Source organism: Sceloporus occidentalis, unplaced genomic scaffold (genome assembly GCF_023333645.1).
Source record: "Sceloporus occidentalis isolate IW3139 unplaced genomic scaffold, rSceOcc1.0.p SCAF_225, whole genome shotgun sequence".
NCBI lineage: Eukaryota > Metazoa > Chordata > Lepidosauria > Squamata > Phrynosomatidae > Sceloporus > Sceloporus occidentalis.
In genome coordinates, this window is record NW_028317205.1 from 890242 (window position 1) to 905799 (window position 15558).

The 15558-nt window shown below is 38.7% G+C and overlaps 1 protein-coding gene across 1 annotated transcript in view; it reads right to left on the bottom strand.

The window, feature by feature from the left end:
* Nucleotides 1-5325: 5325 nt before the first annotated feature.
* Nucleotides 5326-15558, bottom strand: part of LOC149276781 (uncharacterized) — a 70642-nt gene continuing 60409 nt past the window's right edge. The window contains exons 98-111 of the mRNA XM_089503312.1: nucleotides 14988-15041; nucleotides 14609-14662; nucleotides 14237-14299; nucleotides 14053-14115; nucleotides 13837-13953; nucleotides 13391-13468; nucleotides 12991-13044; nucleotides 12623-12671; nucleotides 12270-12308; nucleotides 9856-9954; nucleotides 8008-8130; nucleotides 7677-7739; nucleotides 7177-7350; nucleotides 5326-5351 (exon numbers count right to left, since the gene is read on the bottom strand). Coding sequence (XP_089359438.1) covers nucleotides 5326-5351; nucleotides 7177-7350; nucleotides 7677-7739; nucleotides 8008-8130; nucleotides 9856-9954; nucleotides 12270-12308; nucleotides 12623-12671; nucleotides 12991-13044; nucleotides 13391-13468; nucleotides 13837-13953; nucleotides 14053-14115; nucleotides 14237-14299; nucleotides 14609-14662; nucleotides 14988-15041 — 1056 coding nt within the window. The remainder of the gene's footprint in view (nucleotides 5352-7176; nucleotides 7351-7676; nucleotides 7740-8007; nucleotides 8131-9855; nucleotides 9955-12269; nucleotides 12309-12622; nucleotides 12672-12990; nucleotides 13045-13390; nucleotides 13469-13836; nucleotides 13954-14052; nucleotides 14116-14236; nucleotides 14300-14608; nucleotides 14663-14987; nucleotides 15042-15558) is intronic.

Genomic DNA, 15558 nt, shown 5'->3' on the forward strand with positions numbered 1-15558 from the left:
ATATATGTATATATATATATATATATATATATATATATATATATATATATATATATATATATATATATACATATATATATATATATATATATATATATATATATATATACACACACATATGAAATTAACTTTTTTTTCCTACCTGCAATATTCATCCACATTGTGTTACAACCAATATGTTCTTAGGGCATACATGGGCTGAATATGAGGTACCTGCCAGGATCTAATGGACCCTTGCTTAAAAATTAAAGAGATAATAAAGGCCTGGGACAAGTGTATGCCAATTTTCCATAAATGGGACTTCTCTGACTGATCCTTGAGAGCACCAGTGGTCCAAACAGGCACAATCTATCCGGCTTCAGTTGTTGGCATAAAGACACCTCAATCAAAGAGGGTCAAGAATCTAGAAGCTTACATCGACTGTCAGAATCAAGAGACCCTTACCTCAACCAATGGGTGACCAGAGGCCAGAAGCTAACATCAGCTGGGTAACTCAAGAGACCTTCAGCTCAACCAATGGGTGACCAGAAGACCGCAGATAACATCAACTGGCCAACTCAAGAGACCCTCATCTTAGCTCAACCAAAGGGTGACCAGAAGGCCACGGATAACATCAACTGGCCAACTCAGGAGACCCTCAGCTCAACAAAACGGCGACAAGAAGAATGCAGCTAACATCAGTTGGCCAGCTCAAGAGACCCTCAGCTCAACCAAAGGGGGACCAGAAGACCACAGCTAACAAGAACTGGCAGACAAGAGAGTCCCTAAGCTTACAGAGAAAGATTGCAACTAACTTCAACTGTCTGAATCATGAGACCCCCAACACAACAAACGAGTGACAAGAAGGCAGCAGCCATTTAACATTAAGGATCTTCCTCACAGAAGAATAAGGTTACTCACCCTCAGATGCCACTGAGATTCCACAACCCCATTCGGAGTATGAGCTCTAACTAGCAAGCCCCCATACATCTTTAGTGTTATTTCCCATGGAATCCTTTGCTTACCGATCGGCTGAGCCAGTCGACTCTTTAAGAAAAGATGCAAATATTATCTAAATCAAATAAGGCAAATGTTCGGAAGCTCATGTATTAACCTTCTGTAATCATTGCCTACTTATAGCCAGGAACCTAAAATCGGTTGTTGTATTGAAAAGTGAAAAAAATGTACATACCGTGGTCGTAATCATCGAAGAACATGGTTAAAACGCGATTAAAACAATGATCTGTTTATCCTTTATGGGGCATTCTACTTGTGTCCTTATTGCTATTTTTTCTGCTCAGTGTTCTCTGTACTTTGAACAATGCCTTGGGAACACTCCTGTTATCTCATTGACTTAGTCATGAGTCAAATAATCAGAGAACAGAAGGCTTAACCCTTCACTCCAACTGTGCAGGCAATGCCCGTAGACTCATAGGTAGGAGCTTCCTATCAAAGCATGAGGGAGCGGCTGTGATTCAGGAAGGATATAAGCTACTGAGATGCATGGAAAGTAAAGAAGTTTTGCTCAGATGAAATTGGACTATTAGAAGTTATGTGAGGAGGCATAAAACGATGGGAAATATGGGATAATTGTGGTGAGCACCTAGAAGTCTGGATTAAACTGGCTCTTATACACATTAAAGAAGCCCAGGCTATTGGGCTCCATCTCAAGTCTATGTTCATCCTATGCCACCCAATGGCTGAAAATATACAGCGGTATGTGACCAAGATTTCTCATCTATTCAGAGGAGTTCAATAGTATTCTACAAGACGTTCCAGGTTGAACAGAATCCAGGGTTAGGAATACAGAAGCCAATCAAATAAATTCCAGAATTTTTGTGTCTTATTTTACTTTCTATCATATACTATATATCAGGGCAAACTGATCTTAATTTGGAACTATTCCAGTTTATGCTAATAGTTCCAAACTAATTCCTTCTTGAATAGCAGTAAATATCAGGGGTATGACTCTGGGTAACAAACGCACAAACAATTCTGTAGTATATATGAAAAGAGTCGAGAACACGATGGGCACAATCACGTTGGATTTTAATGGCTTTTCTCAATAAAATGAGCAGAATTTGTGAGAATTAAGTATTCAAGAAGTTACTATTCCATGAAACCTTATTGTTGTAATTATCGTATGACTATGAGTATGCATAATGGCAATTAGATAAAATAAAGCAGACAATTGGGTTTGTTTGAATGTAGGCCGCATCACAGTGTTACTTTTAGCCTGCAATTCCAAATATTATCACAGGAATCTAGAACAGGATTCCGACAGCTCTTCATGCAGATTATCTGGTATCGCTTCATCATTTTAGGTTTTAATTTGTAGTCTGATTGTGGACTGCTAGTTGTCTAGGCAGCGTCGTCGGTGCAGTCTTTTCGGTGAGGAAATAATACCCTTTGTGCTACATTATATGAGTTATATAGAGGCAGAATGTCAGTGCTGGGGCATTTGTTAACACTTTATATATATATTAATAGCATATAGCAGTTCATATTTGTCATGTGAAACCATGCTTTATATTGATGACTTTTGTACGCATGACGTAACACTTATTACAATGATGTAAAGCTGTTGGTTTTGCTGGATCTTAATTTGTTTTGGCAGGTCCTTTACATCCTACAGGGTCTACCCCTTGGTCACCTATATGTCCAACAGCCTTGGTGTCTTTGTTTTACTTGCCTTGAGAAAACTTTACTTCTTAAATTTTACTGATGGCAGCATTACTGTGTAAGCAGGATAAGCTGCTACTTAGGGCCCTACATTTGTTTAGAGCAAAGACCATCACCAAGACGTTCCCATTTTCCAGATGATGTAATAAATTTGAGCAATCATATCTAGGCTATTTTTTAGCCATTCATCTGATAGACAAGTCTCTAAATCTACGTCGCATTTTAAATTCATAGGCTCGATGATGCAAAACATATGATAAATGACAAAATAATGCTATAAAAAAGAAACAGCACACAATATATTTTTAAATTAATCCCTTTTTATTTGTGAAAGAAGTGTTTAGAATTGTACTATCCAGTATTATCCCACTTAGTACCCAAAGCAAGTTTATCCTAATATACAAAGTAGACTTCAACTCTATACAATAAGACGTATGGTTAGATGCATTCACTTATCGGGGGTCGCTATGGAGTATGGAGAGCTCAGCCCTTCTTGCCGCAGAAGATGAATTGGGCTAGCCCTTCATAATACACAATAATATTAAGGAGTTGAATGTTCCCAAAAGGTTAGCGAATACACTTAATTTCATTTGGATTAAATAAATTGCAATTTTTTCAGAAGTCATCATATATAATCCATACCATCGAATAATTCACCTAATTTTCCGTTTAAAAACCAGTAAAGAATTTAAATTTGCTGATGTAATGAGAATGGTATACATTTTATTTTAGGTATAACTGACACAGTTTACTCAGATATTAACCTATATGTGTTTTCTTTTTTTGTTATTTGGGATATTTAATATATTAACTTTATTTAAAAATAGGAGATTAAAGCATTTTTATTTAAATGAGGACAAAAAGAAGCTTCCAAAAATTTAGGTTAAGACATTGGTGCATGTTTTTTTAGTATAAACCAATTGTACTTTGTATTTAAACTTGGTAGGATAATAGATGCCCTGTTTTAATACTTAAACTGGAGAAAATAATTGATTGAAGAAAAAAAATAAATGAGACTGCACAAAAAATCCCAATTTTAATGCAATATATTTATCTCAGACATATAGGGTCTCCTTTTTAAAATATTTTTCTATATATAATTTCTATTTATAAAACTAACAACCAACACTGGAATCTTAAAAGGTAACTGGTGTTTATTCATCATCAGCAATTAGAGACCTCTCTATAGTATATAAAGTGAATCTACATCACAGTGCTGCCACCTGGAGGAAGGAGGATGCAAGTGTTTCATACACAAAGACCACACATTCTGAATGTTTTAATAGGTCCAAAAATGACAAGAAATGTCGAACAACCAAAAATAGCGTCTATTACATGTTTCTGTTTTAAATAGTGGCAATGTTAAAACTGTTTTTAGGTTCGTTTTTCTATTACCTCTGTAAAAACAGCCTTACTGGAGTGCAATGCTTTTATTAGCTTTTTTGGTCTCAAAGAGTTTAAATTGATGCCTTACATTAGAAAAATAACAAAGCACAGAAAAGTTTTAAATGGCAAAGAAACAATATAGGAAACCAAATGTAAAACAGGTAGCAATAATAAGCTATAAATGTATTTGCAACGTTATTTCAAGCAATATGCTTGGCAGGAGTTACAATAGCACCATAATATAGTCCCTGATTTATTTGTTTTTCTTTTTTTATTACGGTTCTTGAACCATTTTAACATAAAGTGTTATAGTATATACTGAATATTTACATAAAAAAAACATGTGCTCAGACATTTTAACAAGTCCTATTGGCAGCAGACCTCAGCACCTACTATAGACGTCAAAGTGAAATTTTTGTCAAGTGAACAGAAATGTCTCATTTTCGAGAGCTATTACTTTATAAAAGTTTGTGTATTCTGCCATTATGTTGACAATGTCCCACATTTTGCAGACTCTCCAATGATAATATAGATGCAGAAAGACTTGACTGTCTCATAAAAGAATACTATAGGTGAAATATAAAACAACCTTCTGCGAGAGATTCTGTAAGATGCAGGTAAGAATTTCCCTGTGTTCAAATAATTAAAGCAAGGGGGAGGCACTTTTCTGTTACACGCGTCACTTCCTGGTTTGTCTGCATTCTGCTCAGGAAGTGCTCAGTAAATGGCAGGTACAATTACCAAAAGGGGGTTTTAAGGCTACTATTACTTAAGCTACTTCTAATACTCTAGAGATTCAAGAGTTTAAAGGGACCAGGACATTAGGTACACACACTTGAAATACAAAAGTTGTGTTTTTTTTGCCCTAAATGTTGATTTGAAAAATAATTATTGATTACAAAATGTTTTCCGGTGGGAAAAAAGGCTAATATTATCAATGAGACACTGATGGTAAAACAGTAGTTTGGATTTTGAGCTCTTCTGTGCAAGCCATGAAATGTCCTAATATACTTCACTTGATAAAACGTTCACTTTGGATATAAAAATATTATAAAAATAGCACCGTTTCTCTGCTACATAAAAACTGAACTCTACAGTACACCATGTAATACAAGTTGCATCTTTGGTAATTATATTTATATTAAAAATACACAAATATTTCCCAACAACACAGGAACTTGATCTTTTGGACTTTGCAGCTTACATGGTTTTTCACAAACTAGGTGAATCCTACAAAAATATTACAATGTACATCATTGTCCGCGGTTTCGTAGGGTCTTAGCTTCCGTCTTGCTGAAGTGTACCTGCAAAAACAAAAGTTAAATGTATTTTAAACTTGGTGTTGATAAGTTCATACTGGGTCTAAGGTTTCAGCCTATATTAGTTTCAACGGGACACGCTGTGAACACAAGATACCCTCTAAAATAAGCTGTACACATGCTTCATACACACATCATGTCTTCCTGTACATACATTGTGAGATTTCCTTTTTTCTTCTTATGTTCTCCTATTTCCCAAGTGTTTTCCACAATGGACTTGGGTCTACAGTCCAATGCCAAGCAATGCCTCTAATCTTAAATTGCCCCAATATACTAATTGCTAGAAGGACTTCTTCATGGTGGTGTCCTCTTACACAGGTCTTGCTACATAAGTAGCAGCTTCTCTGAAAACAACACAGTTAGGAGTGCTATTATTGGTTGTCCAACTATTATTGAACGTTGTGCGATACTTAACCATCCATTCAATGCCTGATCTCGAAAATCCATGCAACAGGATAGACCATTTGTCAGGGTCCACTCTCTGCTCCCTGAACCATGGCTGAATCATACATCAAGCTAATACATCTGCTACCACTAGTGGCCACCCTCCTCCCTCTGGAGTGAGCTGAACCTGATTATCAGGTACAGCTGCGCCTCATGAACTGAGTGAAGCCTGCCTTTATAAGACCTGCCCTGCCCATCAGTCAGGGCCTTGGCATTGATGTTAAAGGACTGCCTTTGCTCTGAGCCGCTACCTGTGCCTGAACCCGTGCCTGAGCCTGAACCCGTGCCTGAGCCTGAGCCTGAACCCGTGCCTGAGCCTGAGCCTGAACCCGTGCCTGAGCCTGAGCCTGAACCCGTGCCTGAGCCTGAGCCTGAACCCGTGCCTGAGCCTGAACCCGTGCCTGAGCCTGAACCCGTGCCTGAGCCTGAACCCGTGCCTGAGCCCGTTCCTGTACCCGTGCCTGAGCCGGTACTCGTGCATGATCCAGTATCCGAGTGTAAGTCCGTACCCGTGCATGAACCTGTACACGTGCCTGGCCCGGTAGTACTCCGTTCCCGTCCGCCCTGCCAGTGGGCCTCCGTTCCCGGCCGCCCTGCCAGTGGGCCTCCGTTCCCGTCCGCCCTGCCAGTGGGCCTCCGTTCCCGTCCGCCCTGCCAGTGGGCCTCCGTTCCCGTCCGCCCTGCCAGTGGGCCTCCGTTCCCGTCCGCCCTGCCAGTGGGCCTCCGTTCCCGTCCGCCTTGCCAGTGGGCCTCACCTGTACCTGTGCCTGTGCCTGAACCTGCCTGTGGGCTTACCTGCCAGTGGGCCCGCACCCGAGCCTGTACCTGTGCCTGAACCTGCCTGTGGGCTTACCTGCCTGTGGGCTTACCTGCCAGTGGGCCCGCACCCGAGCCTGTACTTGTGCCTGAACCTGCCTGTGGGCTTACCTGCCAGTGGGCCCGCACCCGAGCCTGTGCCTGCACCTGCACCCGAGCCTGTGCCTGCACCTGCACCCGAGCCGGTGCCTGCACCTGCACCCGAGCCGGTGCCTGCACCTGCACCCGAGCCGGTACCTGCACCTGCACCCGAGCCGGTACCTGCACCTGCACCCGAGCCTGTACCTGCCTCAGCTCCCGAGCCTGCACCTTCCTCTGCTCCCGTCTCTGTGCCTCAGCTCCCGTCTTTTCCAGTTCTGCTACTCTGTCTGTACCTATCTCTCTGTCACCATGCATAAAGGAGTACAGACAGAGTCCCCCGTATCCCCTGCACATGGACTCCTACCAGACCTGCTCGCCCGGGTCCTGACACCATTACATGATATAACAGACATCCTCATTATGTGCAATAAATGAAACATGAGAAATACTTGAATTGTTTGTAACAAACCTTCTTTCCTGTGAACACACTTAAGGGTACACAGCTCCATCTCATCAAACCGGTTGAGGTTTCCACCACATCCACTATATACAAACGGGCGACATTCACCCACCAAGTGGTTATAATACCATTTCAAGGTGTACTTGTGACAGTCTCCCTCAAGCATGGGCAAGTGGCAGGTATCTAGAAGATACAAAAGTGATATAACGCATGTAATTTATAAATGAAACAGTATTTTTCACAAATGTGTTATAACTCTAAATTGTAGTGATCCTGAATAAAATAACACCTTTATTAATACCTTTAAAAGGGACAGATCTACCTACAAAAATACATTTTAATTGATTTGACACATTTATAGAATAAGTTAGAGATGCTTTGAGATTTCCTGAATTTGCCTAATTCATAGCAAGTGTTTGCCAAAACTTAGCTTCCTACCAAAATCTGCAACCTTTGTGTGAAAACTTGCCAAACACAGCATTACATGTAAGAAAATTTGTTAGTTTTACCCAGTTCCGGAACCTGTCTCTTCCGACGTTTCTTTACATCGGATGCTGTCTCTACAGTCGTATCTGAAGCAAGACAAAAGGAGCTGTTTTCAGTAGGGATCACCTCTCCCAAAAATCGCAATACAAACCCCCAATCAGAACTATTATGGGGCCAATTATCTTTATTATTTCTCCATTTCTGATCATATTCTTTGATACAATGTAGCTTTGCTCCGGGTCATTTACTCATTCTCTATTCTATTCCTTAATTATGTAAGCTAAACCCCAAAGCACACCACAAGGGATACTTCTAGAGCATCCTTTAGAGCAAGAACTAACAGACAACACAGACCATCTGACAGCAGGGTGCTTTCCGTTCCACCTTCGTCCATTCCTTCTGTATAGTCCTCTACCGAATACACGTGTTCGTAATCGGGATCATTGGTGTTAACCACCACTTTCAGTTGTCTTCCCGCTGTAAATAAATCATGGCGGCCAGAATGAATAACACAGTGCTCAAAAACTGGTCTAAGTGAACAGTGATCATGGTGGGATCAGAAAGAAGATACAATGGGAAGATGTACAGATGTACACTACGGTTCAAAATTTTGGGGTCACTTAGAAATTACCTTATCGAAAGAAAAACTATTTTTTCCCATTAAAATATGAAATGGATCAGCATTTAATGTTGTAAATGACTATTGTAGCTTGAAACGGATGATTTTTAATGGAATATCTTCATAGGTATAGAGAGGCCCTTTATCACTCCCATTACTCCTGTGTTCCAATGGCCCTTTATCACTCCCATCACTCCTGTGTTCCAATGGCCCTTTATCACTCCATCACCCCTGTGTTCCAATGGCACGTTGCGTTTATTGACCCAAATTTAAAAGGCTAATTAATCGTTAGAGACCCCTTTTAAAATTATGTCACACAGCTGAAAATTTCTAGTTGGAACCCCAACGTTTGAACGGTAGTAAAGCAGGAAAGAAGCGATCCTTTCTTTCTCCTATTTTGAGACTGTATCTCATATTGAAGATGGATTCTGAACATGGTATTTGGAACTCCGAATGAGTGATGAGAGCAGGACTCTAGAGGTAGCAGCAAAAGTGAATATCGGGCACAAGACCATGCAAGAGTGGATCTCTGTGAATATGGATCTCACACAAATGGGTCTAACACTGAAATAACATAGATAGATCTGTATTCTGATAGAGGTGATCTAGAATCCACTAGAAATCTGGTTCTGCACCATATATAGCATCTAAGAAGAAACATCAAACAATACACAATACATTTGAAATACATTTCAAATTAAAAATAAAATCTTAGTTTTTAACTACCAAATTCATAGACTTCACAGACGTTATTAATATATACAGGACAATTCAAAGCAAAGATATAGAGGTGTTTGCGGAGAATAACGGGGTAACATAACAATTGTTATTAACTTATTGGACCACATTCTAAAAAACAGAAGCCAAGACCAAGAATTGCATGCAAACTGACACAGACAACAACTATATTATGCAAATAAAATATATGTTAATGGAAATTAGAGAAAAAAAACAAAAGAAACAATGCAAAAAAAAATTAAATTAGTAAAATTAAATTATTAGTAAAATGCAATTGCTGGATGTTGCTTAAAATATATAAAGAGAGGGAATTCTAGAACTCGTGGCAGATTTTTTGCAGTACCAGTTATGGCCTCAGGAGGGCATCTAAAATTAATAGCAGTCAGACAGTCTACCTTGCCTGGATCCATTCTGTCATCCTATGAATGTATCTGTCATATATGACGTGAGTTATTGATTGCGTTTGTAACACTAGGAGGATACCCTGAAACCTATAGACATGAAGGAACATCATGCTGGCCATGTTTCAAGAACATCTGTACTGGAGGATATGGATTTTTATACGTGATATGCCAGAATGATGTTATCTAACATTTTGGCCATCTTTTAGAACCGGAATGCTGTTTCTCGTACCGTATATATTGTTTTATCTGAAATATGTTCCAACAAAAAAACAACAAAAAGCAGCTGTCTTAAAGCGAAAGAACCAAGTCCCTCTTCCCACGATGAGCAGCGACACAAAAGCGGATAGCAAAGTGGGTCCCGTGCGTGATCGGAGGCTTAAGCGGTAAAACCCACTACATCTAAACCACCTGCAGCCCCAGCACCTAAAAAACAAAACTCACCCTCTTCTTCATCAGTTTGTGAAAACTTTAGGGCTGGGACTGGGACGGGACGTGAGATAGATGAATACGAAGGGGGAGATGGATAATTGGAAAAAGTACCTAGGAGGTGTAATGACATAACACAAAGTTCAGACAGGTGGTCGGGCACCTTCATGTGGATCATCGTATGTATATTATGTGTCATATGTAGGGCCGCAATCAACGTCATGACTGGTGCACAAAGAAATGTATTTGTCGAGGTCGGATAAAGAATGGACGGATAAACCTGTCCCTGCAAATGAATGGTGAAAGCTCTGTATAGGTTTAAAACTTATACATAGTGGGGTGGATGTACAAAATATTTTTCCACCTCTCCCTATTAAGTATGCAGAACAATGGGGCAACTTTTAGCAAAATGTGCCCAAAAATGTTTCCGCTTTCCCTGTATGATGGCGCTATAGAATAATTATAATGATTGTTAGCGGACTGAGAATACAAGTATAAAGAAGTACAGAACATATTCAAGCACTTCAAGCACACGTTTGGGACCCCAGGAGAAATTTCTGGCTATACTGTTGATGCTATAGTAATAGCTTTTAACAACTGGTAACATTATCTGCAATATTATTTGTGGGCGCATTCCAATGTAGAAGCATTGTGGGAAATCATAGATTCATTATTAGCTCAACACAACCCCCCCCCCCATTTACAAACAAATGCAACTCATTGTACCCGGTACCCAGAACTCTCCGACCGGCACAAGAATATATTCTACATTAGATAATGCGAGATAACGTGATTATTAATCCAAAATGTATTATTTTTAATGTGGAAGTAATTGGTAATACCTGCTAACATTGTCTATATTTCATTAAGAAGATATTAAAATTGATATTCACTTTTGGAATAGATCCACATATTCCAGCTGTTGCAGAAGAACAACTTTTGATTTGGGGCTACAATATAGTGCAGGGCAAACGAGGCAAATAAACAACTGGTATATGGATCAAATTACAGTAAGACGGAAAATGAAAGAAAATGTGCTTTAACCACGCATTACAGACAGCTGACTTGCTTTGATTCAATAGGCGGGATGCACAAGACGCTTGTGAGGGTCTACAGAGTTATCTTATTTCTTAGCCCTATTTTTCAAAGAACTAATTCTAACAAAGTATTCTACCTATGCTGTATGATATGTTACGTGCCATAAAAGTTCATCACTTTCATACTGTTGTATTTGGTCTGTGTGTTTATTTGTAAAATATTTGTAGACTTATAGTGATGCCAAAAGAGGGTCACTATTCCAAAATTAGAATGGGCAAATTTGGATGTTAACTGGTGCCTTTTATCATATTTTCTAAAATAAATGTTTATAGACACGATCAGAGGAGAGTTTAACATGCAAGGGATTGGCATAGAAACATGCACTTGTCTGGACATTAGTACGGGATTGTGGGATAACATTGGATTTTACAAAGAATTCGGAAAAGTCCATGCATGGGGTCAGCAGGGGAACAAAAGGTCTGACGTCATACCATCAGGTTATACATGACTTCCTAGCGTATCCTGACAGCCTTATTATGATATAATTCCGTTGACAACATATGAAAGAAATCCAATAATTGGTGCAAATGACTACAGCACTAAAGCTGATCTACTGGCAATAAAAAGATCATGTTGTGCAAATCCTCCAGCTAGTTTCATGTCAGGGTTGGTGGGAATTGTAGTCCATACAGGTGCATATACCCTTTATATACTGTAGGTGATAGGTGGCTATGACTTAACAGCCAATACCAGCAGAACTATATAACGCCTGTTAGTGCGCCCTAGGTTTTAGCTACAGGTTGGGGAAACTTAACACTTAGAAGCTCAGGTTGAGGATGGAAAGCATTTTATAATACTGCGTGAAAAGATGCTCGAAGCACCAATTGGTTGGCCTAAAACTGATGTTTTTATCTGAGAATTAATCTATCAGTAACTGTTTACCAACTTAAAATACTTAATATTTTCAGCTATCTTAAAAACCTTTCTTTCTCTCATTCTCCCTTTCTTTCTTTCTTTCTTTCTTTCTTTCTTTCTCTCTTTCTTTCGCTCATTCTCCCTTTCTTTCTTTCTCTCATTCTCCCTTTCTTTTTCTTTCTTTCTTTCTTTCTTTCTTTCTTTCTTTCTTTCTTTCTTTCTTTCTTTCTTTCTTTCTTTCTCTCTCTCTCTCTCTCTCTCTCTCTCTCTCTCTCTATTTTGTTCTTTATTTCTCCTTTTCACTACTTTCTCTCTCTCATTTCTCTCTCTCTCTCTCTCTCTCTCTCTCTCTCTCTCTCTATTTTGTTCTTTATTTCTCTTTTTCACTACTTTCTCTCATTTGCCTTTCTTTCTCTCTCTCTCCCTTTCCTTCTCGCCCCTTTCACTCTCTCATACGCAGGCACAAATATTATTACCCACAGGATCTACATGGATTGTCAACTGACCTCCACAGGCTGCAAAAAAAGAGAAAGAAATGACAGTGTTACATGGGTTTATTATCACATCTTCATCAAAACAGACAATACAGCTGGACAGTTTCCCATCCCAATAATATATATATATATATATATATATATATATATATATATATATATATATAATTTATATCCCAATAATAATAATCACTATGATGCAACAATATACCCTAGATTGTTAGTACACCCCAGGTCAAATTGTTTATATGGCTATTGCTGGTAATAACACATTAGTATAGTATATATATATATATATATATATAAAGGATGTACCAAGGTTTTGGTAAACTTACCGCAATGTTGACTCATTTCTTGCTTCACATAGCCCCGGATTTCCTCCTCCTGAAGAAAAACAAAGTATTTCCATTTAGTTGCCCTAGGTAGAAAGTCAAAGATCTCTTTTCTCCTGCTTACTTGGTTCTGTGAATAAAGCTGCATCCGTATGATGTCATACCCTGATGCCCTCATTAATGTTGCAGAATGGCGGAAAGCAGATGTCCCCTTGCCCTGATTACTCGCTAACTGTTCTTTTTAAAAACAGAATGCTCATTCAACCCACCCACAGCAGCCTTATAAATAGTAAACATATTTATGGCACAAAATGTTGAAAAATATTTACTCGCATTAACTTTTACATGGCAAAGAAGAAGGTTTAACTCACCGTCATACCCGGAGACCCCTTTTCTCCTTTAGTACCATCAGGACCAAGCATACCCTAAAATAAATATATATATAAATAAATAACAATTACACACAAAAAAAATTACCTTATTGGGTTCAATTGCCCACAAATTTACAATAGCTATAGACAGTATATAGATATACTAGCAACTTCTATGTTTCTAATTTTATTATTATTAATTATGATAATGTATTATTAATTATAGGTTCACAACATGACATTAGTATGTTTTGTTGGTCTCCAAAGCTCCTTATTTCCACTTGGCTGTTGGTGGTTTATGATCTAGATGACCACTGACCGCCTAGGGGTCCCTAATGGCTCCCTGTAAATTAGAGAGCTTTAGATAATATTTAAATGTATATGTAAAATGTATTCTCACCTGGTCTCCTCGCTCTCCTGGTATTCCCGGGACTCCCCGTGGGCCAGCGATTGACTCCCCAGGAGGACCCCTCTCCCCCTGAGAAATCACAACAATGTGCATGAACTTACTATTTTGCTTTGATATATAGCATATATTCACTATACTTATAGCCTCTCAACATTTAATATAGAGACAGACATTTCTTATTCAAGGCTGAATATTTTTCCTGTCTAGATTGTACAGTTTTCTTTTTTAATTACTAAATAATTAATTCAGTTTTCTGGGATTTACTTTGAGTATTGGACTATTTTGCTCCAATATTTAAGCATGGTGCATGGGAGCATCACAACCTTTAACTCTTAAAATGCTTGTTCTAAACAGGAATTATCATGCATTTCTTACAAAAATGGTATGTGAGCAAATGATTTCTGCAAAATACCATGGGACAGATGATATGTTCTTACCTTCTGCCCCTGAAGACCTTCAGGACCCTTGGAGCCAACAAGACCTTGAAGGCCGGGAGGTCCTGGAAGGCCATCAATTCCTCTAGGGCCAGGAAAACCAATTAATCCAACGGTACCCTGGGGACAGAGTATTATTAAATCAAATGCAAAGCTTATAATGATATTTGTCACCTTTCCTTTATCAGAGAACTGTTTATTGATTGTGAAAATACTCACCCTTTCTCCTTTTTCACCTTGATCTCCTTTAGCTCCTTGTAAGCCTTCCATACCTCTGTCACCCTATGTAAGGTTATAAGAATCAGATATGCATATACATATATATATTATCCAAGTTGTATAATAGACCTGTGTGCTATCTCTCTATCCATCATCAATGTGTACTCGGTGTACATTTAATTACCTTGCTTCCAACAAGACCCTCCTTTCCAGGCTGACCTGGTATTCCTGGGATTCCAGACTCACCCTAGAAATAGAATAAGCCGCGATCAACTCAACAAAGTAGTTACAGTATTTTCGTAATATTTTCTCGTTACCCTTTGGTGCACCTCCTTATATGAGCCTGTAGACCAGTAGGATGGACCCGATTTATATAGAAAAGCCATCAGACTTGTTTTGGGTGATAATGGTTTCTTTTAACTGAATATTAAGGGTTGAGTAGAGGGACACTTCTTGTTTTATGATTCTGCTTCCCTAACATGGACTCTCCAAAGGTTCATTGGGCCAAGAGTTTGGAAATCTCTAGTACAGTTGATGCTTGTACGAGGTCACTTACAGTATCTCCCTTCCTCCCCTGAAGACCAGGACGACCGGGCATACCCGCATCTCCCTAATAAGAAGGAAACAAGAACAGAATTAAAATCACATTTGAGAACAGTTCCATGAAAAAAACTACATTCACCAAGCAAGTTTAATATGTTTTATGAGGTTTATGGCCGAAACGTTCATATTATACGCGCGGCTGCTTAAATTTAAAAAAAAACAAGAAAAATAAATAATGTAATCATTTCAAGGAATTCTCTAGACGTTTCTAAGACGTTCACTTTGATTCTTTATTAATCCGTAATAAAATAAAAAAGTAATATGGAAATACATAGTACATAGTACCATAATACCTTTAGAAAGTTGGTACAATAAAACCTTTTATTGGTTACCTTGTCTCCTTTCTCACCATCTTGCCCACAAAGACCTTTTATGCCACGTTCTCCCTGGAACACACATTAAAAGAAAGAAAATGTATTGCATTTTACAAATCCCGGCGGTCAGAGAGCGGCGCATGTAAATTGTTTATTTCTATTAAACAGGACGTGTTTGCTTCCAACATTTTTGTTTACGATACTTTATTTTCTAAGCATGTTATATTCAACAACAACATAAACAACTTATTTGGTCCCGACCAAGGACGGATTGAGGGCTGAGTATTTTTATCAGGAAAAATAGACAAACAAGATGTGATTCTTAACTGCCATCAAATTCTATGTTTCTGTGTATTATTTATAATATGGTGACCTTTTGTGCTTGGCCCCTGAGACTGTAACCTTTTTACTTCAATAAACAATATCCGTATATCATATTTACTAACATCATAGTTCCTGATGCAGTAACGCAGAAGAGAATGTAATACCAGGGCAGTGGGCAGCTAGGGAATAAATATGGTGGTCAAGACCGTTGGCAGCTATTGAATATGAGTAACTTGGACTGTGTAGGTTTAAAAGAGGGTCTGGA